Source organism: Bos javanicus, chromosome 12, assembly GCF_032452875.1.
Source record: "Bos javanicus breed banteng chromosome 12, ARS-OSU_banteng_1.0, whole genome shotgun sequence".
In the NCBI taxonomy this organism is placed as follows: Eukaryota; Metazoa; Chordata; class Mammalia; order Artiodactyla; family Bovidae; genus Bos; species Bos javanicus.
This window is the reverse complement of record NC_083879.1, coordinates 21,877,583-21,905,044: the sequence shown is the minus strand read 5'-3', so window position 1 is coordinate 21,905,044 and position 27,462 is coordinate 21,877,583. Positions and strand designations below refer to the sequence as shown.

The following is a 27,462-nucleotide window of genomic DNA, read 5'->3' as shown; positions in this document are numbered from 1 at the left end:
AGAGACGCAGGTTCAATCCCTGGGTTGGAAAGATCCCCTGGAGTAGGAAATGGCAACCTGCTCCAGTATTCTTGCCTGAAAAATTCTATGGAGAGAGGAATTTGGTGAGCTACAGTCTGTGGGGTTGCAAAGAATCAGACACAACTGAGCACAAATACGCAAATATAGAAACTGCATGTTTATATATAGTCCATGCATGTAAGTTTGTAAATCCTCTCAACTGTTATAGCCCTCTGATGACATCAGATATATGGTAATTATATTTCAAAGAAGTATGCTTACTGCATGAAAAGAAAAAGGTTAGAGAAAGTTGTCTTATTACTAATTCTAAGATATTCTTTTTGTTTAGAATTACTAGTTGAATCCATAAAAGCTGGTGAATTTTTTTTCCATGCAGGAATATTTTTCAATTACTACCATATATACTTTTAAATTATTTAGTATTTATATCATTCAAATCAGATACAATAATGAACACAGTATATTAAAACTTCTAGTAAAATTATTTTATTTAGTTATAATATGAATCTCCAACAGCTTGAAAGAAAAATTTCCATGGTCTTCAACTAAAGTTTATGCCACTTTCTTTTAGAATATCCTGTTTTTCATTAAAATAATTTCTAAACCACTCTATATGTTCAACCTTCTGTTTAACACTCAGATATGGATTTTTGGAAAGGCCACAGGTCACCAGCTCCATGAAGTGGCGAATTGGTCCTTGTTTTGGAAAACCCTCCAGATATTTATCCAGAAATATATGTTCATGAAATTCTGAACCATCATCATCAAAACCTAGGAAATGAGACAAAATACATTACAATTTTGAATGTAAAACCTACACCAATACAGTATATTAACACATACATATGGGATTTAGAAAGATGGTAATGATGACCCCATATGCGAGATAGCAAAAGAGACACAGATATAAAGAACAGACTTATGGACTGTGCGAGAGAAGGTGAGGGTGGGATGATTTGAGAGAATAGCATTGAAACATGTATATTATCATATGTGAAACAGATGACCAGTCCAAGTTCGATGCATGAAACAGGGCACTCAAAGCTGGTGCCCTGGGACCACCCAGAGGGATGGGGTGGGGGGGGGGGAGGGGGGTGGTTTCGGACAGGGGGACACATGTGCACCCACGGCTGATTCATGTCAATGTATGGCAAAAACCACCACAATATTGTAAAGTAATTAGCCTCCAATTAAAATAAATAAATTAATCCAAAAACCCCCACTATACTATAAAACTAACATTAATGAGGTAGTATTACAGTTAAAGGCATGAACATTAGAGTCAGACAGAGGTTTGCTCACCAATTTAACAACTATGTGACTGGGCAAATTAACTTCTCTGAACATCAGTTTCCTCAGGCACAAAATGAGTATTATTAGAACAGCACCTTCTTCATGGGGTTTTTGTAAAGATTAAAGATTAAATAGACAGAAAGCTTGTAAAACTCTTTTACACTGCTTAGCATTTTACAAATATTCAAAATGGAGCAGTAATTATTACTAATGGATATTTTAATATCTAAAGAAACCACTAAGAAAACTATACAAACTACACTAAAAAACACATAAAATGGACTCTTAAGATATATTCAGGCAACTCACAGAAAGCCAAGAAAAAACAGAGGAGAAACAGAAAAATGAAAAACAAAAACAAAAAACAAAATGAGACTTAAATCCTAACAAATCAATAACTACTTAAATGTAAATGGCCTATACCAATCAAAAGAAAAACATGATCCAACTACATGCTGTAGACAAGAAACTCACTTCAAACACCTGTAACACAGGTGTTCAAAGTATGGAGGAGGACATATCTTGCTAACATTAATTTTTAAAAAGGAATGCATGAGTGGCTACATGAACATCAGATAAAGCAGACTCCAGAGCAAATATCAGAAAGAGGAATATTACATAATAAAGGGATTAGCCCACTAAGAAGATAGCAACCTGAATTATGCATTCACCAAACAAAAGTTTCTAAATACATGAAAGAAAAACTGATAGAAACATAGAATTAGAAAAATCCACAATTACAGTTTTACTATCCCACTGTCAGCAACTGATAAAACAGCCAAGTAGAAAATTAGAAAAGACACAGAAGAACCAAATATTAACCAACAGGATTACACTGACATCTACAGAACACTCCAAACTACTGCAGAACACAAATTCTTTTCAAGCAACCATGGAACGCTCACCTAGTTTAACCATACCCTGGGTCGCAAAACAAACGTCAACACGTTTAAAATAACTGAAATAATACACAGTATCTTCTCTGATAATAAAGGAATCAACACAGAAATCAGTAACAGGAAAACAGCAGGAAAATCTTCAAACGGTTGGAAATTAATATAAATAATGTGTGATAAAAAAACACAACTGAATGAAAAGGTGGCCATGTGCTAGCCAAGGAGAGAGCCCTCTAGAGAAACTAACACCGCCAACACCTGGGTCTTGGACTTCCAGCCTGCAGACTATGCGAAAGTCTACTCTGCTGTTTAAGGTACCCGGTCTGTGATATTTTGTTATGGAAGCCGTAACAGACTAACATGGATCCACACGAATATGCCAACTTTAAGATGCATAGATGATTCCATGGAGAAAGGATAGTCTTTTCCATGAATGGTGCCAGGAGAACTGGGTATCACTGACCAGAAAGAAAAAGAATCAAAGCTTCACACTTCAAATTAACAAAGAACGGATAATGGTCTAAACTATATATATAATATGCCATAGCCACTCTGAAAAGAACTTGAAAGGTTCTTTAAAAAGTAATATTTAACTACCATACAACCCAGCAATTGCACCCCTCGGTAGTTATCCCAGGAAAATGGAAATTTGTATTCATACAGAAACCTGTACATGAATATTTATAGCACCTTTATTGTTAACAGGCAAAAACTGGAAACAACCCAGATGTCTCTTATCAGTTGAACGGTTAAACAATAAGGTACATTCGAACCACGGAATATTACTCAGCAATAAAAACAATAGCAAAAAAACCCCTACTGACACATGTAACAACTTGGATAAATCTCCAGAGAATGAATTATCCTAAGGGGGGGGGGGCCACCCGGAAAAAAGGCTACACACTATGTGATTCCATTTGTATGGAAAAAATTAGAGAAATGGAAAATGGATTTGGTGATTGCCAGGGATCAGAGACTAAGAAGGGGAGGCAGTGGGAGGTGAGTGAAATGTGGCTATTAAACGGCCTAAGAGAGATCCTGGAGGTGACAGAACTGGTCTGCATCCTGACTGTGGTGATGGTCACATGAACCTACATATACGGTACAACTACACAGAACACACAAACACACGCGCCAATAGAGTACATGTGAAATGGTGACATGTGAACATGGCTGGAACACTATGGATGCTGCCTGCCTGGCTGTATGCCGTCCTGTGCTTGTATGTGACATAACTACTAGGGGAAAATGGGCACAGAGTATATGGAATATTTACCATTTCTTACAACTGGATATGAACCCATAATTATCTCAAAACAGTTTAAAAATGCAATCTCATCAGTTAGAATTATCTTCCACTTATTGAAAGAGATTTTTAAAATTTTATTTGAACATTTAAAGATCTAGTCATCACTTTTATAAAAACTAAAACACACAATAAACAAATCAAGGTTTAGATTGCTAAATGGCCACACACTACTACTATGCTTGTATATATAACCCTTTGCAATGTGCCTTTGCCCTTCTTTCCATAAAGAGGTAGATACAGCCTGTTGCTCCAACCCTTAAATTCGAGGTTGGCCAGGTGACCTGCCTGGTCAATGGGACATTACCAAAGTCAATGCAAAGGCCTGAAAAGCCTTTACTATTGTTTTAGGAACTCTTCTACAGCTAGGTGAACAAGCCCAGCCTAGCCCATGAATGATGAGTGACATAAAACCCCCTTATTGCCTCCCCTGACAACAGCCAACCTCAGCTAGACATGTGAGAGAAACCAATCTAGACTGATCCAACCCCAGGCACCTACCCAAGCCAACCAGAAAACCCATAAGCTCATGAGCAGTTATTACTTAGCTGTTGTTTTACTAAGTTTGGAGTGGTTTGTTATGTAGCAAAAACAGAATTTTTTAAGGTTAAGGTTTTCCTAAGACTTCTTCAGGCTCCCCTGGTGGCTCAGACAGTAAAGAATCTGCCTGCAATGCAGGAGACATGGGTTCAACCCCTGGGTCAGGAAGATCCCCTGGAGAAGGGAATGGCAACCCACTCCAGTATTTTTGCCTGCAGAATTCCATGGACAGAGGACGCCAGTGGGCTACAGTCTTAACAGGTTGCAAAGAATTGGATGTGACTGAGCAACTAACACACAAGACTTCTTCACATTCAGAATCCAACTCTTCTGAACTGGCTTTTCAACTCTGGGTTGTCAGTGGCCATGCTTTCCAACCTCCCTTTAAGAACATGTGTGATGCAGCATTTCTTAAGGGCTCCACTATGGCCTCTTCTGATGCTCCCAGTGCAAATTTAGACGCATATCCACAGGCAGTGACAGCTATCTCTTCACTGCAGCCCGACTAGCATAGTAAGATACATCAGCTTCAGAGATATTTAAAACTTTGAAAAACAAAAGTATGTTGTATTCGATGAAATACAGGAAAAGAGACATGCAGGGATATTTTAAACGGAAGTTGTTCTCTATCCCATAACCCTCCAAAGTTCCTATTCACATTTTTCAAGGCCAATTACTTCCAAGACTAATCACCTTTATGGTGTATATCCTTCTAGCCCTTTTCCTAAATTCATGTGTATTTTTACAGACAAATTATTGTTTTAAAAAAATCTTTCCTTGAATCCCATTGAGAATTCTCTACGGTTATCAATAGTTTACTTCACCAGGCAATCATGTTGTTCCATCTTTACTTTTGTTTTGTTTTTAAGGCATATACACCTGGGGATAGGAATAGGGAAAATGCAATATGAGGTAAAAATGAAAAAAAGTCTCACTCTGCTAAAGATCTTTTCCATATTATCAAGTACTGCTTCCAGTTCCACATGACAATATTCTTTTAAAGAAAAAAATACCAATATGGCTAATGTAATATGAAAAACAAGGCAGGTTTCAATGTTCAATAACATTTGGAACAGAGTATGTTAGGGCTAAAAAATAAGGTCTGTAGCATTGGAAACATAATAAATCAAGGTAATAATTGTTCTCAAAAATCTGAGGGTGACTCCTGGATTGAATGTTTATGGTTATTAGTCTCCTTAGATGTACTTAAGATATAAGACTTAAGACAGAAAATTGTGCAAGAGAAACTATTTTTAAAATAGCTGTGCTAATATAAGATCAATAATTAATTTATTAAATCATTAACAGACCAACTATCTCTGACATAAAGTCATAATGAGTTAGACAAGTACAGAAATTATGACATGCTCTATTAGGGGGAAAAGCATCTAAGGGCATAGGTGATCTTATCTTATTACTCTTTCTCTAGATGATAAATCAATCATCTTTTTAACTTAGAAGGTATAATGAACAGATCCTTCCTGAATGAGTCAATGAGTGAAGAAAGCCAAGTAGTACTGGGAAGTATAAAACAAAGAAAAAAAAGAGAGAAAGCGATAAAGAAGGGATACTATATACAAAACTAAGTTCCAGATAGATTAAACGGGAAAAAGCTAACAGATCTACATCCAAATTAAAATCTTTGTTGGTTAAAGGCACTCTGAACAGTTAAAAGATAAGCAACAAGGACTTCTAGTTAAAATGTAGATTGAACCATGATTTTTAAAATCTCTGCTCCCTTTTAACACCTACTAAATGGCAGTAAAAGGAATAAAAAGTTAAAAAGTTCAAAGATAAACAGAACAGAAAATGAAACTGTAACAGGAGTTATCACCAAAATGTTAGAAGGAAAGTGGACAGATAAGTACTAACTGACTCAGCTGAGTTGAAAAATGCTAAAACCAAATTAAGAAGCAAACAGACATCAAAGGCTTTGGAAATTAGTGACATCATATACCACTGAAATTAGGAATGGGGATGAGGGACAAAAAACAGAAGACTAATTAAAACTGGTTTAGGGGATAATTAGATCTCCCATGATCTATTTTCTACCTGTACCTCTAGATAACTACACCATCCATCTCCCAAAGAAGATGGGCAGTTTTATTTTTTGGAGAAACTAAAACAAAAAGAGGAATGAATCATTTAACTGGTAAGCAGGGGAATTAAGTGAAAGTCTGTATGCTGATTAGTGAATCATTCCTCCCCACTCCCACCAACGGTGGAGTCATCCTCACCAGCTGGAGGATCGATTGGCTATCTTATTAGAAGAGAATGTGTTCATATTTATTGCAATTTAAAATATGCCTATTGTTTGACCCTTGAATTAACATACTCAGACATGGACAGAAGGATATGTATAACAGGATTCACTAAAGCTCTATTCATCAATAGGAAAATGGTAAAAATAAATTTCAGTCATTCATACAATGGCATAGTACAAAATACATAAATAGTTCCCATTTTATAGAACTATTAAAACAAAGTTGATCTCTATGTACTGACAAGGAAATGCTTAAGACATACTGCTAAATAAAAATAAATAAAATTTAAAAGCTATAGGACACTATATGTATCATACGGCCCCATTTAGACCAGAACAACAGATAAATGTGAGACTATCATTTAAGGTGGATGTGGGGACATACATCAAACTACTGGCAATGGTTGCTTCAGGAAAAGGGAAGAGAACTGAGGGGTAAAGTTTATTCTTTATTCTTCTGTATTACGTTTTTGTGAGTAAACTTTCATACATTCATTTCTATAGCTTAAAATACTTTTTAATAAGCAAAAGAAACAAAATATAGTAAGGAAAAAATAAGAGTGGAAAATTAAAGACAAGAAGGAAACCCCAGTGGTGTACAATCAACTAAAGCAACATAGGTTAAATCTGTGTCTAATTCTGCTTTAAATATTAGTGAACGCCATTTAACACATTATTGACTGGAGACGTATTAACGCCACAGGCATTAGTTTCTGCAAAAATCCCCTGGTCAATAATGTGTTAATATTACTGACTACAGCTAAAAATACAGTACAGCAAATAAAAGGTAAAATCCAGCTAATAGCAACGACCAATTTGACAAAGAGTATATTACAGCACTGAAGCAAATTCACTTTCACTTTGACTTGTTTTCACTTCTATTTTGTCAAAACTGTTATTTCTTTTCCTGGCAGTACTCTGCGGCTCTTGTTCACTGGCCACCATCTGAAACAACCAGCAGATTGTTTCAGACAACACAGACCTAATCATCTTTATATTTGCCCCAACTTTCTCCACACTATACCCTCCCACATAACAACCACTGAGTTTTATGGTAATTCTGAGCTTTTTAAACTATTCTTGCTAGCTCATGTCATAGCATTCATTCCAGACACCCTGGCAAAGGATGGCATGCTATAAGTGAACAAATTTAAACCAACTGAAAAATAAAAGCATGACTGACATCCATGACTGAGCTTTTTTGCCCACTGAAGCCTCCAAACTGAGAATTACTCTTGGAGGGCATTTCAAAGACACTTGTAATTTGGTGGTATATACATGGCTGATGAATATTCAAGAGCACGACTCTTATTAACTGGATGATGATAAAAATGGGATTAAATTTAGATAAAGCCAAAGCTAAAATAAAAGTGATCTTATTGCAAAATCTACTGGGAATAATTCCACCTAACCGTTCTTATACAGAGAAGGCAATGGCACTCCACTCCAGTACTCTTGCCTGTTAAATCCCATGGACAGAGGAGCCTGGTAGGCTACAGTCCATGGGGTCGCTAAGAGTTGGACGTGACTGATCGACTTCACTTTCACCTTTCACTTTCATGCATTGGAGAAGGAAATGGCAACCCACTCCAGTGTTCTTGCCTGGAGACTCCCAGGGACGGGGGAGCCTGGTGGGCTGCCGTCTATGGGGTGGCACAGAGCGACTTGGTAGCAGCAGCAATAGTTCTTATACATCTCTGGACTGGAAAAGCACATCAGAAGGGACAAGCCAGGTCTTAACTGGCCAAAAAAAAAAAAAAAAAAAAACCCATCAAATTGGAAAGTCAATTTTTACATTTTAAGTGGCAAAACAAACAACAATTTTTTTTTTTTAATGTAACAGAAAGACACAACACTGGGAAGTAAATTGTAAACACAGGACATGCCTTTAAGATGCTTTCAGCATTGTGTTCCCAACCTGACATGGTAAGCCCGTTTTTTCTTTGGGGGCGGAGGGAATCTTTTTCCAAAAGTATAGAAGTAAATCTTCATGAAACTAATTATTAGGAGAGAGAGCATGATATTTCATTACTCTTAAATCCGAAGTATAAGAAACATGAAAGAACGTTTCTAAAGGGCTAAGACTCCAGGTTCTAAGGCCAGTCCTCTTATTAACGTACTGAGAAGATCCTAAGTATGTGCTGAGGCAGGTGATCAAAGTGAGAAAGTTTCCACAGTCCCCTTCCTGTTTTTCACTCAGATAACAACTGCCTTCAGGAGCTGGAAATGAGATACCTCCCTTTCTGACCCCAAAGCATCAATAACGTGTACAGTGTATATGGACACTTGTCACATTTATCTCCCCAACCTGACCAGAAAACATGCTTGGGTTTTTTTTTCCCTTTTGCAGAAATCACACTTTCTTGAAAACCAGGCCAAATCTAAGATAAATTCTTTAGCATCTGAACACACAAGATTTTGATGAACTGAAATGTTTCACTGCTGATGACAATGTACCACCAAGTCATGCTTTCCTATGATCCTATTTGGTGGTACCTAGAAAATACACAATATCCTTGTGAATATTTTGAGATTTAAAAATGTTATAGAAGAGAAAATACTTATAATAGCAAATCCCCTCACAATATCATTGTTGTACAAACAGGGATGATGATGGTGACTTGTATAAACTCACTTGTTTTTCAGAAGAATCCCATAAAATGAGTCCTATTACTATTTCTATCATTTTATAAGACGGAGGACCTGAGGCTGGGAGAGATTAAGCCTCACTCAGGCACTTGAACTCTAACCACCACGGTTCGCTGTTTCTCTTAAGTCAAGTCGCATATTCTACCTCAATAATGGGTTTTAAAACATGTCTGTCACCATGAGGACCTGGAACACCCAAGCTTCAACAAATATGGAACAAAGTCTTCCCTTAACATCATAGATTGTATTTCTTAGTTTTGGGGTTTTTTTTTTTTTTTGCTATTTTAAAATTCTATGATCACATACAAGAGGGGAAAGGAACTAACATTTATTTCTAAGTATTATATGCCAAGAACTGTAGTGAGCAACTCACTAACTTACCTGATTTAATTCATACATTCTTCCAATGAGGTTTCTTTAATTTACAGATGAGGAAACTAAAGCTCAGGAGGTTAAATTATTACCTCAGAGGCAAATGGCTAATAACTGACAGAGTTGGAATCTGTATTCAGGTTTATACAAACAAGTCTGTGGATTTGGGTTTTGTTTTTTTACCTTACCCTGATACCTTCCAGAATGTACATTATGTAATAGATGAAACACAGATTTCTATATTATTGAATATATCATACAAATATTTAAAATATTAAGAATTTGCTAAAGGATGTTTAAGTTCCTAAAGTTTTCCTATATAAAATACTACTATATGTAAATATAAGACTATTTAAACTCCACTCCACTTATCCAAACAAATGAAAGGTTATCAAAAATTAAAATATTACAGTGCAGAATATTACAAAGGTTAAAATATGGACTACTTTTTCTTAAGTCTTCCTGAGGTGTTTGCAATTTCTAGCTAATCTTACCATAAAAGTAAATGAATCTCTTCTAACTGAAAATACACCTATAAATATTCAATGGCATGTTTGGCTGATGATTATCATGGGTGCCATAAAAAATAAATAGCATAGTTAATACTGTTTTCCTTTTGACTGAGGAAGAGGTAACACCTCCAGAGAGATCTCCAGGAAAGTAGATAATAGTTTATTACCAGCTCCAAGTATCTAGGTATGCAGCCAGAGTTCTCAGGAAGTTCAAAGTCTCCAAACATACTTGCTTTGAGAGGTTTTGAATACAAGAAACATGTGCCTCGTTAAAGCAACGGTTTCAAATAAAAGATACTAGTGTATGACTTAAAGAGTTGTAACATTGCCCCAAACTGAAGGATGACCTTACCCAGTATTTAATGTATTAGAAGATTTACCAGGTTATCTCCTGCTTAGCAAGCACAAAACTGTCATTTGCAGTTTTCAACACCGGGATGTCATAGAAATTAATGATGTCATTTCTGCCATATAACTTTACCTTCTTATCGAACAATCAGAATTAAGTGAAATCTTAGTATTCTTAAAAACATCATCAGATTTCTTTTAGGACATCACAAAGATGTCTACATTAAGTTTTGAAATTCAGGTAAATATCCAGAACTTACAACTGAACATCTACCAGATTAATCTCAATCAGAGTTTTATAAACCTCTGATGTTAAGACTTACCTGCTTCATTGTTAATTGGGAACTCCCACAATTTCCCCTCTTTTGTCCACTGGATCATCTCTTCAAAACCATTCTGAAAGGGCTGTTCAGTGACTGCAGCTAACTGCTTAGCAAATTCTACATCCCAAAGAGAAGGTGCTGCCTCTGTAGAATAAAGACGTTTGAAATATGCACTATTCTATGTAATTATCTTTCTTTAAAAAATGTTATCATCACCTCTAAACTGGCAATATATTTTCAGATCTTGAAACTCATAATTAAACAGTATATAACAAAAGGTCACTGATAGCTAAAATGGAAACAAAAACTATATATAAAGACTACAACCACAATGACTGCAAGCCTCAACTTTTGTTTTTACTACAATGCTAGGTAATTAACCCCTAGTCTCACAGTCCCCTCTACTGAAAAGGAGAAAAGAAACGTCCATTTGTTCAAGGATCCTTTTGACGAATGTGAAAACTTTTATACAACATGTGATTTTGATCTTTAAACTCTAGACTGTTTGTTTTTAGTCTGTCAAGATAAGTAAACTAAATTAAGGTAATATAAACTAAACTACAATAACAATGGCAATGATAATACCATTAATGTATACTGGGCATTTACTCTGTGCTAAATGCTTTTTATATATTAGTCCATTTAATCCTCACAACCAACTCTGAGTAAGGTAATATAATGTTAGCTTATTATGATCACCATATCACATTTCAATCATTTATTTCCTTTGGAAATTCAAGACATCTTTGAAGAATGAGTCATACTCTCACCAATTGTTGCTGGTGGAAATGTAAAATGGTACAACCGCTTTGTAAAAGAGTTTGGCAGTTTCTTAAGAAGTTAAGAATACACCTATCACACCATTATTTTACTCCTATTTACTCAAAAGGATCCATACATAGATCTGTACATGGAAGTTCATGTATGACTATGCCTGACCCCACACTGACCACTAATATGAAGTATGTTGGTCTTGTACATCTGATAAGGAGAAGACTCCAGCAGCTAGGCTAATTAGCCACAGTTAGAGTAATCATAACAGAAAATAATTTAATTATCATGGTTACTTTTAAATTTGTTCAGTGGACACTGATCAACTTATGTTTTTTCCATAATCATCATTAAGAGTTCAAACTATTTACTGAACGTCCACTGTGTTCCAGGCACTCTTGTTTAGCCGCTAAGTAGTGTCCGACTCTTTTGTGACCCTCTGGACGGTAGCCCACCAGGCTCCTCTGTCCATGGGATTTCCCAGGCAGGAATACTGGAGTGGGTTGTCATTTCCTTCTCCAGGGGATTTTCCTGATCCAGGGATTGAACCTGTGTCTCCTGAGTCTCCTGCATCGGCAGGTGGATTCTTTACCACTGAGCCACGTAGGAAGTCCATCCAAACATACTTGACATTTTAATTATATTATCTCATTTAATCCTTGAGATGTATGTATTACCCACATTTCATAAGTGGGAAAAGGGAGACTCCGAGAGGTTAGTAAGGCAGAATCTTAATTTTAATAATCAAGATCTACACAACACCAAAACTCTTTCCATGAGGCTAAATTGCCTCTCAGCTCTAGGTTACTCCAGGATAAGCAGTTGGGTCTAAGACACCACCCTTTAGGGAGCGAAACCTGGGAACCATGGGATGGAAGAACTCATTCTGTCAGTCAAAAAATAATTAATGAATGCCAACAACATGTCAGGCATTATTTTTATCAACACATGGTAGGGAAACAGCAGTGGAAAAACACTAAATGTAAGTGTGCACATTGTTGCTATGCTTGAACTTAATTGGGAACAAAAGACTTGCTTCAGATTCATGCAAGCAGAGCTTATTAAAATGCCTTCAATAGAGTACATTTATATAAATCTGTGCATTACTTTCCTTTATAGAGCATAATCACTTAATATTATTTTAGAAAATACATATATTTTCAGTACCTCTGGGCCAGCTCATCTTAAATTTTAGGAATAAGACACGTGATTTAAAAAAGCAAGCTGGCTCCTTCAAGAATCCATGTGCTTCTTCTGGTTGTTCATTAGGCAGACAATAGTAGCTACCCTGTCAACAAATTCCCTTTAGGAGGCAAGCTTAAGAGTTGCCACTTTGTTATTCTCTGGAGGTCTGGCGGTTAAGATTCACCTTGGGAGACCCGGATCAATCCCTAGTCTAGTCGGGGAACTAAGATCCTGCTAGTGCAGTGTAGCCAAAAAAAGAGTTGCCACCTCAACAGGGGAGAGGTGATCCATTCTTCATGTCTGTGCTTTTGCACTTCCTTTTCATCAATCATCTGCGACAGAATGCAGCTGTCACAATACAAGAAGGGGGTTGGTCATCTAGTTGCATTTTCAGTTTAAATGAACAAACAGTGACTGAATTAATGCCTTTTCTCCATGGTATTTATTTATAGCTTAATTTGTTAAAAAAAAGATTTAAGACAACAGATTGCTATTATTTGTAAGCCACTTGGCTAGGGGCTATTCAGTATACAAAAATCAATGAGACCTAGCCACTAATGTCAAGAGATTTATTGAATAGTGGGAAAATCAGATGTTTTTATAACTGATAGAGCCACTGGAAGATGGCCTAGGAACTTAAATATCAGAACTAAAATTATTTCTACCAAGGTTCAAAAAGCTAACTTACAATGTTTAGAAATGAAAGTCACTTATAAGAATAGATCATTTGTATGGAGTTCCTTCACTTACTTTATCAGTAAAACAAATTTAATGTCAAGCAAGAGGACACTCTTAGTTTTTTTTTTTAATTAGGATTAAAATGGTGACTAAGTAATTTGACTTCTTGCCGAAAGAGGAAAGAGAACAAAAACTAACCGACTAAGTGTGTTAAGAAAAAAACACTACAAGTCCACCAAATACATTTCCTGAATGCTCTCCTTCCCATCTCCTAAATAATCTCTAAAGCATTTCTACAAGTTAGCATCTATAAATGACATCTCCTCTTCTAGATAGTAAGAAGGCAGACATTACAATTTTTCTTTATCTAACAACACAGAGGTGTGTTGCAAATAGTGTAATAGTTGATCATTAACATTTTAACCCAGGTTAGCAGCCACTCTATAGATCTGGATCCCTGAAGCGGACAGTACTTACCTCCTGTGTCCCATGGGGCTGCAACATTTCAAAGGGGAAACCTGACCAACACAAGCATGTTAACAACTACATGAATAAGCAAGATCCAGGTAGACAGGGCTTCCCTGATGGCTCAGTGAGTACAGAATCCACTGCAATGCAGGACCATGGGGGTATGATCCCTGGGTTGAGACAATCCCCTGGAGGAGGAAATGGCGACCTACTCCAGTATTCTTGCCTGAAAAATCCCATGATCAGAAGAACCTGGCAGGGCTACAGTCCATGGAGTCACAAAGAGTCAGACAAGACTGAACATGAGTATGAATGGTCAATGACAGGACAGAATATCAAAATACTTGATTATTATGCAATCAAAGTAGGACATTTTTCAAAGATAGAAGGTTTCCATGCCTGAGAAATAGTGTTACTTTTTTTGCTAGTGTGTGAAAACTCCAGGGTTTGGAATGGATGGCTAGGCTCTTCAAACATTGGGAAAGATCTTTCAGCAACTCCTCTCCCTCCAGTATCAATGACCAGGGCACAGGCAGCCCACAATTACTTTCCATGCAGGAGAACAGTCTTATTTTCCTAACAAACCTGTTTCAGGTGCCTCTTCAGTAACTGGCTTAAGCTCAAAAATATTAAGTCTCTTCCCCTTGAATATATTTTTCCTAAAACTGAAAAAGAAAAAAAATATTTTAATGAATATTTTTATACATGGTCAACAAAAATTGTTTATGAGAGGACACTTTTATATGAAAGTCAATATAAAAATTGAAAGTAAAAAAAAAAATTAAAATTAATTCCACTGACCCACACCAGACATTTGAAGGCAATGGCACCCCACTCCAGTACTCTTGCCTGGAAAATCCCATGGACGGAAGAGCCTGGTAGGCTGCAGTCCATGGGGTCTCGAAGAGTCGGACACGACTGAGCGACTTCACTTTCTCTTTTCACTTTCATGCATTGGAGAAGGAAATGGCAACCCACTCCAGTGTTCTTGCCTGGAGAATCCCAGGAACGGGGAAGCCTGGTGGGCTGCCATCTATGGGGTCGCACAGAGTCAGACACGACTGAAGTGACTTAGCATAGCATAGCACATGTCTTTAGGACTGACAATTAAAAATAGGAACAAATTCACCTGAATTTTTGCATCACAATACAGCAAAGCAGTTACAACAATTTAAGTTTCAAAATACTTAATTGCAAAGATCAGCTTAATTTGCTATAATTTTTATTTGATCCATTGCATATTAAGGTTTTAGAAAATCTGATGTTGTGGAAGGACATCAAAATATGCTAAGTTAGAAATTGTTAAAGTCCACATTTGTTTTCCTTTAAGGGTAGAAAACACTGCATGCTTCTTAATTACAAATTATAATTATAAAAGACTGTATAGAAAAATCAAAACATCGCCATTCGCAAAGTGATCGTTCTGTAATTTTAAAATTATGATTAACTTTATTTACAACACTATTTAATTAACTCAAAATTAATGTCACAGAGTTAATAGGTAACTTTTCCTTGTACGTTTTAATCAACTGCTTTATGCATCAATTCACATACTTATTTGAAAAAATTTCCTGGCAGATTAAACACTAAGTTATAAACTGGAAGGTTAGCTTTTAAAATAACTGAATTCTTCTCTGGATCAAATTACTTTTTTCTACTAAATTAAACTAACTGAAAAAATGTAAAATATCATGTTAAAATTAGATAAGTGAAAGTGTTAGTAGCTCAGTCGTGTCCGACTGTTTGGGACTCCATGGACTGTATGTAGCCCGCCAGGGTCCTCTGTCCATGGGATTCTCCAGGCAAGAATACTGGGCTGGGTAGCCATTCCCTCCTCCAGGAGATCTTCCGGACCCAGGGGTCTAACCTGAGTCTCCTGCCTTGCAGGCAGATTCTTTACCATTTGAGCCATGCCCTAGGGCTTCACATTCAGCATGTCACAGGTAGGCAAACAGACCGACAGGACCATGAAAGATGGCCAGTCCCGGAATTAGTCAGATGCACGGTGCAGGCCAGCGTGGCTTCAAAGCCAGCACTTGGGATTCACACTTTTCCACCTCTAATAGAAGGAATCAGTTGGGCCTGGGTTGTCTAGGTTGCTCCAAGTCAGAGCAGGTGAACAATCTGGTATCTCATCATTGCTTCCCCTTATTCTAGAGTCCTGTAAGCAGCTTTTTAATGCCGGCATTATAAGCACATAAACCCCTTCCCTACTCTTTTAGCTTCTGCCTTGTTGCCTTCTAATTTTTGATGACAGCTCAAATCATTAAAAATCAACCTATGATATAGCATTCTGATGTAGTTGTATGGAATCATTTCAGAGAAGACTGACTCGAAGACTGATTTAAAGATGACTACAGTTAAATATTTTGGGAGAAGCTCTTTGTGAAGTTTTCTAGGGTGTTTTGTGGAATTTTTTTTTTACTCGAGTATAGTTGATTTACAATGCTGTGTTAGTTTTTGCTGTACAGCAAAGTCAGTCAGTTATACAAATAAATATAGCCACTCTTTTTCAGATTTTATCCCCATATAGGTCATTATTGGGGGAATCTTAAGTTAAATTCCAAGTGACACATTCTACTTTGTTCAATGTCATAGATATACAAATTACTTTAATTCAAATAATCTTCCAAAGTCACTATAACCTCTGAACTTCCTTTATTAACTGCTGACCATCTTTTCCAATCCTCTTGTATAAATTAATAATTTAATACCCCCCCCAAAAAAAATAATAATAATTTAATACCCAGAAGGCACTAACTCAGGTTCCTGAGATTATACGTAGAACAAAATCCATGGAATAAGCAACACACAGAAAACCCTCCAATTTTAAGCACATGCTGCTATAAAGTTCAGTTAGTGTTTGTCAGACCATGCTAAATATTTGGCTTTCTCTCCCCAACTATCACTTCATAGGCTTCAAGGAGAAAAAGCACAAACTTTGCGTAAACACAGGCAGCTTCCTACTATAAAATAACTATGTAAGACATGGCTTAGCATCTTCAAGAACTACAAATTACCAAATTGAGATTGCCACAAATAAGCTACCACTTAAAGGTATTATAGTGGATCTTCCTTTTTTTGATGGTGGGTCCTTTCTCTGAGGTGTGAAGAAAGATGATTCTAGAGAAAGGTAAAGGCTACATGAACATGCAACATCAGAATGAAAAATAATGCTTCTCACAAAACATTCGTGTGTTCAGAGTTTGGTCAGCTCCACTTACTCTAAATCAGGAGACCGCTAACCAGGGCAAATGTGAGGCAGGGCCCATTTCGACTTACAAGATAGAAAATGGAAGGCTGCTAAAGCCAGTACACCTTTTCCTTTCTAGGAGATGGGAAGCAGAGACTATGGAGACAGATGTAAACGTATCTGTGACGTTCAGATACCCAACAGCAAGAATATACACGGCAACAGAGTCAATCGACAGTTCAACAAATCAAATCAAATACAGTGCAGAGCCTGAGTACCGTTTTCTCAGATCAGCGGCCTCCTCTCGGTCAACAAAATCATCGGCCCCTTCGTCAAACTGAATCTGGTGCACGGGTCGTGTGCTAGCTCTCGCTGTGGAGGATCTGGCAACTTTCATATCTGATATGATGTTACTGAAACTGAGAAAAGAGAAAGGGCTATGGAAGAGTAATGAACTTTCTGAAACATGAGATTCATATAATTTTTATTTCACTTCTATATACTAATAATGAACAGAAAAGTTATGTCTAAATAAAAGACTATATGTTGTCTATCAATACCACAGACCACTAAGATCACTGCTGCTCTTTTAAAAGTGCTATTCAAAAAAGTTCATTCAAAACATGATTAAAGGTGTCACTCGTGAGAAACTGTCACACATCCAGAGAAGGGGAAATACAATCAGTATCTGTATCCCTATCACCTAAATTAAAAAGCTGCATTAAAGTTGAAATGTAGCCATTTTTATTTGCTGCATTACGTTTGTTCAAATACAAATAAAATGAGTGATCACATTGTGCCTAAAATCAGCACATTATTTAACAAAAAAAATCTTCTCAGAGAAATTCTTATTCTGTTACTTATTATTTTTAATAACATTACTGAATGTACCACTTCTTTTTCAGGGACAAGAATTATGTAACGTCTCAAAAGAAGTTTTAACCATTCCACTGGTCTTGTAAAACTGTGATCTTCCTTATTAACATTTGAGTTATAACAGAAATCAAACTGCTAATATTTACGAGGCATACTTTATATACGAATGGATATATTACGTATACTGCTCGGCATGCACTGAGTGAAGCCAGCCTCTTGGAGGTATCTGCGCCACTGGCACGGCTATCTGACTCACTAACCTAATTTTGGGTTTCTCTCCATCCTTCTGAGCCTTCGAGTCTTCCTCGTGCTGCCGGAGCTGCCTGAGCAGCTCCGACTTGGTGGTCTGCTTGTCAAAAGGGAGAGAGTCAGCAACTGCAGTTGCAGCCGCCACCAACTCCGGGCTCAGGGACTTGCTTCAGAAAGAGAACATGGAAAACAAATGAGAGACAGAGGCATGACTTCAGTGGAAAGTCAAATTTGATTTCCTGGGTAAAACACTTCTTGTCATTCGAAAAGCACCATTCAATTCCTAACAAAATCAAGGATTCTTAACACAATATTGTAAATCAACTACACTTCAATAAACTTAAAAAAAAAAAGAATTCTTAAATATGAGGTATCAGTTTTATAATAAGTGTTACAATGCTGAAAGTTCAAGTTAATGGATCCTTAATGCAGCACAATACTAACTCAGAACAATATATGGAGGTGGAGGGATGAGGGATCAGCCTCAAAAAGGATAAATTTGTGGATTTTTAAATTAGATGCCATTTTATTTCAAAAAACAATACAGACTGCAAGCAAATATAAAAGCTGTGAAACCTGTTTATATGAGCTTTAATCAAAATCTCCCCAAACTGGAAACAACCCAAAGCACTATCACCAGAACAGATAAACTGTGATACATATCCATGCAACAAACAGTACTCAGCTCACGTCACATGTATGAAAATGAATGAAAGAAGCTGGATTAAAGAAAAGTGTATCTTGCATGATTCTACTTATATCAAGAGGCCAAATTAAGGTGGGAAAAAAAAAATCAGAACAGCAGCTGCCTCAGGACAGAAGGTTACCAATGGGGAAGGTGAAGCTGGAGAATGCTCTGCATCTTGGAAAGTGTGGGGGTTCCACACACGCATCAATTTGTCAGTATCCTGCCGCTAAAATCTGTATACTTTAATGTACGTAAATTTTACCCAGGGAGAGGGGGGATCATAAATCATCAAGTGGGAGATGGAAAGCGAGTGAAGGTATAGATGACACAAGAATGGCAAGATATGGTAATTATCAAAACTTCATCATAGGACCATCTCAATTAGTGGGATCCAAATTACTGTTTTACTTTACTTGGCTTTCTATCTCAGGAAATGATGAGTAACATGAAAACTGAAGTTCCCAAATCCCTGAAGCTTGACCTCAAAGAGACCCTCAAGGAAGCTGTGAGTGAGAGTTGTATGTAAATCAATGTTACCAGAAACTGAAAGAAAGGGGACCTTAAAGAATAGGTAGCTGAAATCGGAGCAAGTGGTTGGTAAAGAGGATATTAATTAAAGTAGGAGCTAGAAATTTTGGTTACCACTGTGCCCACCAGGGGTCTTATTAGGTTTCATGATATATTTGGATCCAAAGCTGTGGACATGACTGTAAAAACCTAAGATGTTAGAAAGATTTTAGACAGTGCCTTCGAGTACCTTTCAGACAACAGGAATTCTAAGAAACTTAAAAGATGTGGTTCCAGGGCCTCTCACAGGGACCTCAATACAGACCTGGACCTTGGTTCCCAAACTGTGCCCCAAGGCACCCCAGAGTACCTCAGGGAAATATCAGCCACGTCTGTCAGCGACTGTGAAAGGTAGTTCACAGCTTTAACATATATTCCTTTCTATGTCACCATATCTTTGTGAAGATGGTTCTCCAGCAGCTGCTGTGATAGAAAGCACGAAGCCTTCAAAAATCAGTATGGAACAGGAATGAGAGTGACAGTGTCGAAGGCTAGGTCATAAAAACTACACAATTCCTAGGGGCTCGTTTTCTCTCCGGACACTCCCCAAATTAAGGTGGAAAAAAAAAAATCACAACAGCGGCTGCCTCAGGACAGAAGGTTACTGATGGGAAGGTGAAGATGGGGTCCAGCCACCCTGCAATGAGGGAGCCCAGGCCACACACAGGTGTTTCTGTAACAGTTCTGGCTAAGGTATCGGCTAACAGCCAGTATCAACTGCCAGACCAGAGTGAGCAAACCCACAGACGGTTCCAGCTCCTGAACTTCCGAGTCTTCCAGCTGAGGCCAGACATTGTGGTGGAGATTAACCTTCTTCATTGTGCTCCATCCACACTGCTGACCCACAGAATTCATGAGCATTAAAAACTGGTTGTTTTATGCTGCTAACTTTGGGGGCAATAGTTACACATCCATGGTATCTATATAAATGTGCATAGGTTTCAATACATAATACAAATAAAAAAACTGAAAGCAGGCCATGCACGAAGCAATGACAGTGCATCATGAATCAGACAATGATTAACCTACTTCTGTGCATCTGTCTATGTTACTCGCTCAGTCGTGTCCGACTCTTTGCAACCCCATGGACTGTAGCCAGCCAGGCTCCTCTATCCATGGGATTTTCCAGGCAAGGTAACTGGAGTGGGTTGCCATTTCCTCCTCCAGGGGATCCTTCCTGATCCAGGGATCAAACCTGAGTCTCCTGCACTGGCAGGCAGATTCTGAGCCACCAGACAAACCAGTGGATCTGTGCATCTGGAATCCCTTACAACACAAAGCAGTCTGAGTACAGAATTCTCCTAGGCTTTAATGCTTGTCTCATTCATACCTAATTGGAAAGCAATTTTAAAAAATTACCTTTACTGAATCTCTTCCCTCTTAGCTCAGTTGGTAAAGAATCCGCCTGCAATGTAGGAGACCCCAGTTTGATTCCTGGGTCGGGAAGATCCACTGGAGAAGGGATAGGCTACCCACGCCAGTATTCTTGGGCTTCCCTTGTGGCTCAGCTGGTAAAGAATTAGCCTGCAATGCGGGAGACCTGGGTTAGATCCCTGGGTCGGGAAGATCCCCTGGATGAAGGCAAAGGCTACCCACTCCAGTATTCTGGCGTGGAGAATTCCAGGGACTGTATGGCCTGTGGGGTCGCAAAGAGTCGGACACGACTGAGAGACCTTCACTTTCACTTTTCACTTACTGAATCTCTGCAAAGCAATCAACACATCTGAACCACTTCATTAACAGTTAACTAAACTATAATAAAAAAGCAAAAGGGATCATAAACAGGTCTGGAAAATGGGGAAAAAACCTCATTCTTCATAAATATTTTAAAATGTGTGTTTGAATATTATCAATATTAGCTTACTCTCTACCTAGTTATGCCTTCCAGTGGTAGTTTTGATACAATATAGAAATCAAACAATTCCATTAAAATGTTAAGTTTTAATGAATTAAACTGAATGGGAAGGAAGTCCAAAAGGGAGGGGATATAGGTATATGTATGGCTGATTTATCTTCCTGTACAGCGGAAACTAATACAACATTGAAAAGCAACTGTAATAAAAACTAATTAAAAAGCGTTAAGTCACTGAGTACAGAAATCTGTATTATCTGTTTATTCTGCTAAGTGACAGGGATCTTAAAGCCACATTTCTTATTACTGATGATGTCGTTGGTACAATCATTATTTATATACTTATATATAACTAAAACAAAATCTTGACATAGAAACTACAACAAAATGCTAAAATATCATGATTGTACTTAGATTCAGTAAATTATACTCTTTTAACAAGCACAAGGAATTAATAATACTTTTAAGAAACCACATAAGCTGAGAGCCCTGGAATTACTGGTCAAAGGAAGTCATATAAAACAGGTGTAATTAAATGCCAAAATTTTACACTAGGTGGAATTTTTTAATGAAATTTCAAATAAAGAAGTCTTTCAGAGATGCAAAGCTACCTTCAAATCAGGATGTAAATAATTTGTTAATAAACAGCTTAAAGCAATTAAATGTGGTTAACAACTGATAAATATGTAAAAGAATGTGGAATTCTCAATTAGATCACTATTTTTTTCCTCTCTCTAGACTCTATACAGATATCCACTTAAATATAGAAGAATAACAGTATTACTCATTTAATTATTAGTCTCTGTGTTTACAAACTAATTTTTAGTCTTCATTAATTCCATACCTCCAATGTACTTTAATTAAAAAAAATTTTTTTTTTCTGAAAGAAAAAGTTTACTGGAGTTTCCAAAATTACTTAAAAAAAAAAATTCAAATTGCAATTCAATTTACCTCTTTTGGGGGGCATCTTCCGGAGATTTTTGAAGTCTGCCAATTGCAGCTTCCAAACTTTTAAGTTGTCCTCTATTGGGTGGCTTTGTTGTTTGTACATTTACTGTGCTTAATTCAACTCTCATGCCCTTAATAATATTTACCAAGTCTTTTTTCTTATTCTCCTTTATACTCCCTTGGTTCTCCGTTTCTTTGGAAATTTCACAGGCTGGAACAGACTTATCATCTTTCTTGCTATAGATCACGCTGTTAGTGCCAAAATATCTTTGGATATTACATTTTGTCCTGAAAAGATTAAAGAAAAAAAAATGGAAATATAATGCAAAATAACAGAGCCAGGGCTCAAAACATTGCTTCAATGGATTTAAACTTCTTTCAGTTCAAACCCTTCCCTTTTGCTTATTCCTGTTGTTAGCAACCGTAAGAACAGCACTTAACATTTCTTGAACACATACTGTGTGCCTAGTTTTGTGCAACATTTTATGTATATTTTCTCACACCCACATCAACTCCATAAGGTAGGTATTATCCCCATTTTGCAGATAAGGAAACTGGAAACCAGAGATGTAACTTACCCAGGGCCATGTAGCTCAGAGCTCACTAAGGCCTAAGACACACTGGTGAGCAAAAATAAGTTACAGGTGTGCTGAGATGCTGCCCACCTGAGCCCAGCAAAGGCTGTTCGGGGCCAGCAGCTCCTGGAGTGCCTGTCTGTTGCCTCCTTCCACTTACCTCAAGGTTTGGTATTAATACAATATCACTGTCTATGTGTTCCACAACACTGAAAACTTTGCAAAACACTGACACAGTTAATAAACTTCTATGTATTATTCTTAAACCCAAAACTAACAGACTGCCTAGTTCTTGTTCTTAACATGACATAAGAGTATCTCACAATTAAACAATATGAAATAAAGAAACTTCTATCAATAACAAAGGTTACTTTCTTAAAAAAAAAAAAAAGTCCTGGCTGTGATTCTAATCTTTTCGACTTTCTCACTTGAGCTACCAATGTCATTTAACCAATCACTCACTCTTTGTAAACTAAAATGGGACAGAAAAAAAAGAATATTTACTGGCTAGAGTTGCCATTCTACTTTCTTCTTTATAGACTCATTTATGAAAAAGAACACCACAAACGATCCCATCTATTTCAAACTCATGCAGAAAAAGATTTCCCAAATGTCTAAGGAACCCAAATGTCTAGTTTTATATTTTGTGGCATTAAGAACCTTTTAATATAGTTAATATTGAAGCACCTTAAAAACTAGTGAATGTGCTCGTCTTGGTAACAGGGTATAACCTATGAAAGTCATGATTAAATATAGTGACTATCTACTCTATGCTGGGCACTATTTTAGGCACTGATGATACATTAGTAAATAAGAATCTCAAGGTCCCTACTTTCATGAAGCTAACAGGCTAGAACACTTTCACAAACTTTAATAACTACCTAGAGGACTTACTGAAACACAGATTCTTTGGTTCTACCAGCGATTCTGATTCAGCAGATTTGGGGAGGGACTTGCAGTCTGCATTTCTAACAGGTTCCCAAGTAAGGCTGATGCTGCCTGTCAGGACCACATCCGAGTAGCCATGTTACTACGTCATTTAATCCTTACAATCTTACAGGACAGGGTGTATTATTATATTCTTCCACATTATAGAAGAAACTGCTGCCCAAATAGGTTAAATGAGTGGTTCTTAACCTCTAGAGGTTATATGAATCAAAAAGGGAACTTATTTAAAACATGGATTCCTGACATTCTCAGTTGGTAAGTCTGGAATCAGGCCCAAGGATCTGCATTTAATCAAGACTTGGTGCCACTGATCTCAAGACACAGCATAAGACAATGGGTTAAACAGTATCTCAAGTTCTCACAGCTAGTAAGTGGTAGCTTACTGTGTGCCTGCTCAGTCACTTCAGTCGTGTTCAACTCTTTGCGATTCTCCAGGCAAGAATACTGGAGTGGGTTGCCAAACCCTCCTCCAGAAGATCTTCCCAACCCAGGGACTGAACCCAGTTCTCTTGTGTCTTCTGCACTGCAGGCGAATTTCTTACTGCTGAGCCATCGGGAAAGCCCTTTATGAAACCCTTTAATGAAACTTTTATGAAATCCTTTAATGAAAGAGAAAATGGCTTTTTCCAAAAATGCTGAAAGAAACTCTTTTATCTGTTCATAAAATTGTCAGAGGCTAACACACCGAAATACTTAAAAATCAGAATGAAAACCAACTGCATAATCAGTATCCTTATAATCAGTACACAAGAGCCGCAATACTCAACATGTGGTACCAATGAATTCAGGAAAACGCTAATTACGATTTCACATGTGAAAGTCAAATTAACACTAAAGGTATCATAACAGAAAGGTGACAATCAGGAGACTGAATCTCACATATAACCTGTGCTTCAATGTTTTCTTCCAACACTGCTCTAGCCCTACTGAAAGTAATCTATATTATTCCAGGAAAATCATGTATGTATAACACTAAACAAATAATAACTAGTATTTTAATAGTAATTGCATAACACTAAAATAATAAAACTCTAGCCCGACCTAACTTTCTTGTAGTCATGTATGGATGTGAGAGTTGGACTATAAAAGAAAGTTGAGCACCAAAGAATTGATGCTTTTGAACTGTGGTGCTGGTGAAGGCTGTTCAGAGTCCTTTGGATTGCAAGGAGATGAAACCAATCCATCCTAAAGGAAGTCAGTCCTGAATATTTATAGGAAGGACTGATGCTGAAGCTGAAACTCCAGTATTTTGGGCCACCTGATGCAAAGAACTGACTCATTGGAAAAGACCCTGATGCTGGGAAAGACTGAAGGCAGGAGGAGACACAGGATGAGATGGTTGGATGGCATCACCAACTCGATGGACATGAGTTTGGGTGGACTCCGGGAGTTGGTGATGGACAGGGAGGCCTGGCGTGCTGCGGTTCATGGGGTCGCAAAGAGTCGGTCATGACAGAGCGACTAAACTGAATTGATGCTGCAAATCTTTTTTTTTCCTGGCTAACTCAAACCCTCGGGACCCCTTCAGATTTTACCAGACTTCTTTGCAGAAAGGACACCCTGAACCTCTCCTACAACGGTCAGGCGTCTCTGCTCATCCAGTTATTACCTGTTCGACGAATTCTGCCGTATTCTGCGCAACTCACATTATCTCAGCGGTTATTCCACTATACTTTAACTGCCTACTTGGTGGAACTCTAAGCTTTGCGATGGCAGGACTGTGTATTCGGGGCATAACCCCAGTGCTGACATAAAGATCAGCGCTTTCAATAATGAAGGTAAGAATAAGACCATCACAGTCTTGGGAGGTTTTAAAAAAAAGCACATAAAACAAAAGAATTTAGCTTTCTGGAACCTGGATAAAATGAGGGGAGAAGCGGGAAGAGAGATGAGGGGCGGTAGGTGGTAGGCAGAGCACAGGGCAGCGGCCCAGGCCTGTGACCGGAGCTGTTCCCCACGCACGCTATGACCTTGGGCAAGTCACCTTATCTTTCTGGGATTTTCCCTTGCTCAGAGTTAGAGCGGCAGCTTCTAAGCTCTCGCGGGTCATAACACGGACCCCAGGACGCCGGAGAAAAATTAAACTTGAAAGTGCCGGAGCCGGGACAGGGGGTGCCTGGAGACCTGCGGGCCCACCAGCGCGGAAACGCGGTACCTGACAGTTCCATGCGGAGAAGCGAGGGGCACAACGGTGGCCGCCGATGCCTCCGGGCCTGCGGAGCACAGAGGGAGCCGGGAAAGGGGGCGAAAAGGGAGGACCGCCGAGACCCTCGGGAACATCTCCGAGAAACGAACAACACTAGGAACAACGGCGGATGAAGCGTTCTCTACTAAACACGCCCCCCCGACTCCCGCTTCCGTTCCCCGGCCCGGCGCGCTCCTCTCCCTTAGCGTTCCGGCGGACAACAAGGGGCGAGTAATTATGTTCCGGATTCGCCCGGAGCCTAGTCGCTGCCCCCAGGCGACTCCACACCCCAGAGATTTTGGTCCTAGAGGTGGAGTCAACTGAGGTCAGCGAGGGTGTGGCGCAGAGGGTGGGGGGACCCTGATCTCCCAGCTGAGAGTGGAGGAAGCTATCCCAGCTGAGAGTGGAGGAAGTGCAGATGGTGCCGATGAAGCGCAGAACTGACCCCAGGGTGCGGAGTCTTGGGGACAAGAGCTCGACTCTCGGTGATGAACGGTCGCAGCGTTCATCATAGTATTCTCAAAACGATCCATGGCCGCCAAGGAGGTTAAAAAGCCAAGTTACCGTGGGCATGCGGTCCGATAAATTAGTAATTCTTTTCAGTCTCTGTTTTTGACGGAGAGTCAAAACATAAACCATGTATGTTTCATTTATTCAAAATGGCCTGAGAGATTGGGAGAAAAAAAAAAAAAGATGCAAGAGAGAGACGTGGCTTTTTCTGCCCCTTATGAAGGCAATGAACAGTGACCCAGAAGAGATGAGGGGTTCCACAATCTGGAAGGCCATGAGTCGTGGGGGGAAAAAAAAATGCCGGCTTTTAGGTCACATGGAAACCTTTAGCTCAGAATCCCATAGTGTCGGTTGAATAGCGTGTGTGTGTGTGCCAAGTCGCTTCAGTCGTGTTCGACTCTTTGCGACCCTGTGAGTCCGCCAGGCTCCTCTGTTCATGGGATTCTCCAAGCAAGAATACTGTAGTGGGTAGCCATACCCTCCTCCAGGGGATCTTCCCAACCCAGGGATTACCACCACCCCACCGCCCCGCCCCAGTCTCTGATGTCTCCTGCATTGGCAAGGCGGTTTACCACTAGCGCCACCTGGGAAGCCCTCTGTTGAATATTAACGTCAACATTTTCCCTGCCACTTCAAAAAAGAATCAAGATTGCTAGGGGATTTTTTTTGTGATGCTGTAAACGTTGAGCAGATCTTACTAAGATCCACTAACCCTGGCAGAACCCTTATGACAATGCTAAATATAGTACACTCAGGGATGCTTTCGTTTTTGTTTTTGTTTTTCCTCTGCCTACAAGAAATACACTGTATTGCTTGGCTGTGAGGTTGTTTGTTTTTCTTCGTGTTGAGATATAATTGACACTCAGCATTAAGTTTAAGGTGTGCAGTATAATGATTTGACTCACATACATTATGAAACGATTACCACAATAAAGATAATTAATAGAGTAGTTCTAACTGGCCACAAATTAAACTGTAAGAGAAATTCAGTACAATTCTAAGAAAAATAAAATAGACCTGTCCTTTGAAAAACGGTGACTTGTGCAACTGTTCAGAGCAATCATTTATGAAAGGAACAAAAGCATGACCTAGAAGAAAATGTTTTCCTCCTCCTTTTTTCTGGTGTCGATTCACTCACTGGTCATTTTCTTCCCTACCCCCTTGAAATGCACTTTCTAGAGCCAAACGCCTTTGACTGCTGCTGCTGCTGCTAAGTCGCTTCAGTCGTGTCTGACTCTGAGACCCC

At 38.5% G+C, this 27,462-nt stretch overlaps 1 protein-coding gene and 1 non-coding gene across 2 annotated transcripts; both read right to left on the bottom strand.

The window, feature by feature from the left end:
- Window positions 1-484: 484 nt before the first annotated feature.
- On the bottom strand, window positions 485-25,882 carry MRPS31 (mitochondrial ribosomal protein S31). Its single transcript, XM_061434711.1, has 7 exons — window positions 25,677-25,882; window positions 22,002-22,286; window positions 17,955-18,110; window positions 17,097-17,237; window positions 14,211-14,290; window positions 10,524-10,667; window positions 485-792 (listed from the first exon to the last, which is right to left on the bottom strand). The coding sequence occupies exons 1-7, from the start codon at window positions 25,799-25,801 to the stop codon at window positions 563-565; spliced, it is 1,161 nt and encodes a 386-aa protein (XP_061290695.1). The 5' UTR covers window positions 25,802-25,882; the 3' UTR covers window positions 485-562.
- Window positions 14,054-14,185, bottom strand: LOC133258692 (small nucleolar RNA SNORA71). The gene has a single exon (XR_009740147.1). It is a non-coding gene; the product is annotated as a small nucleolar RNA SNORA71 (small nucleolar RNA).
- Window positions 25,883-27,462: the final 1,580 nt, after the last annotated feature.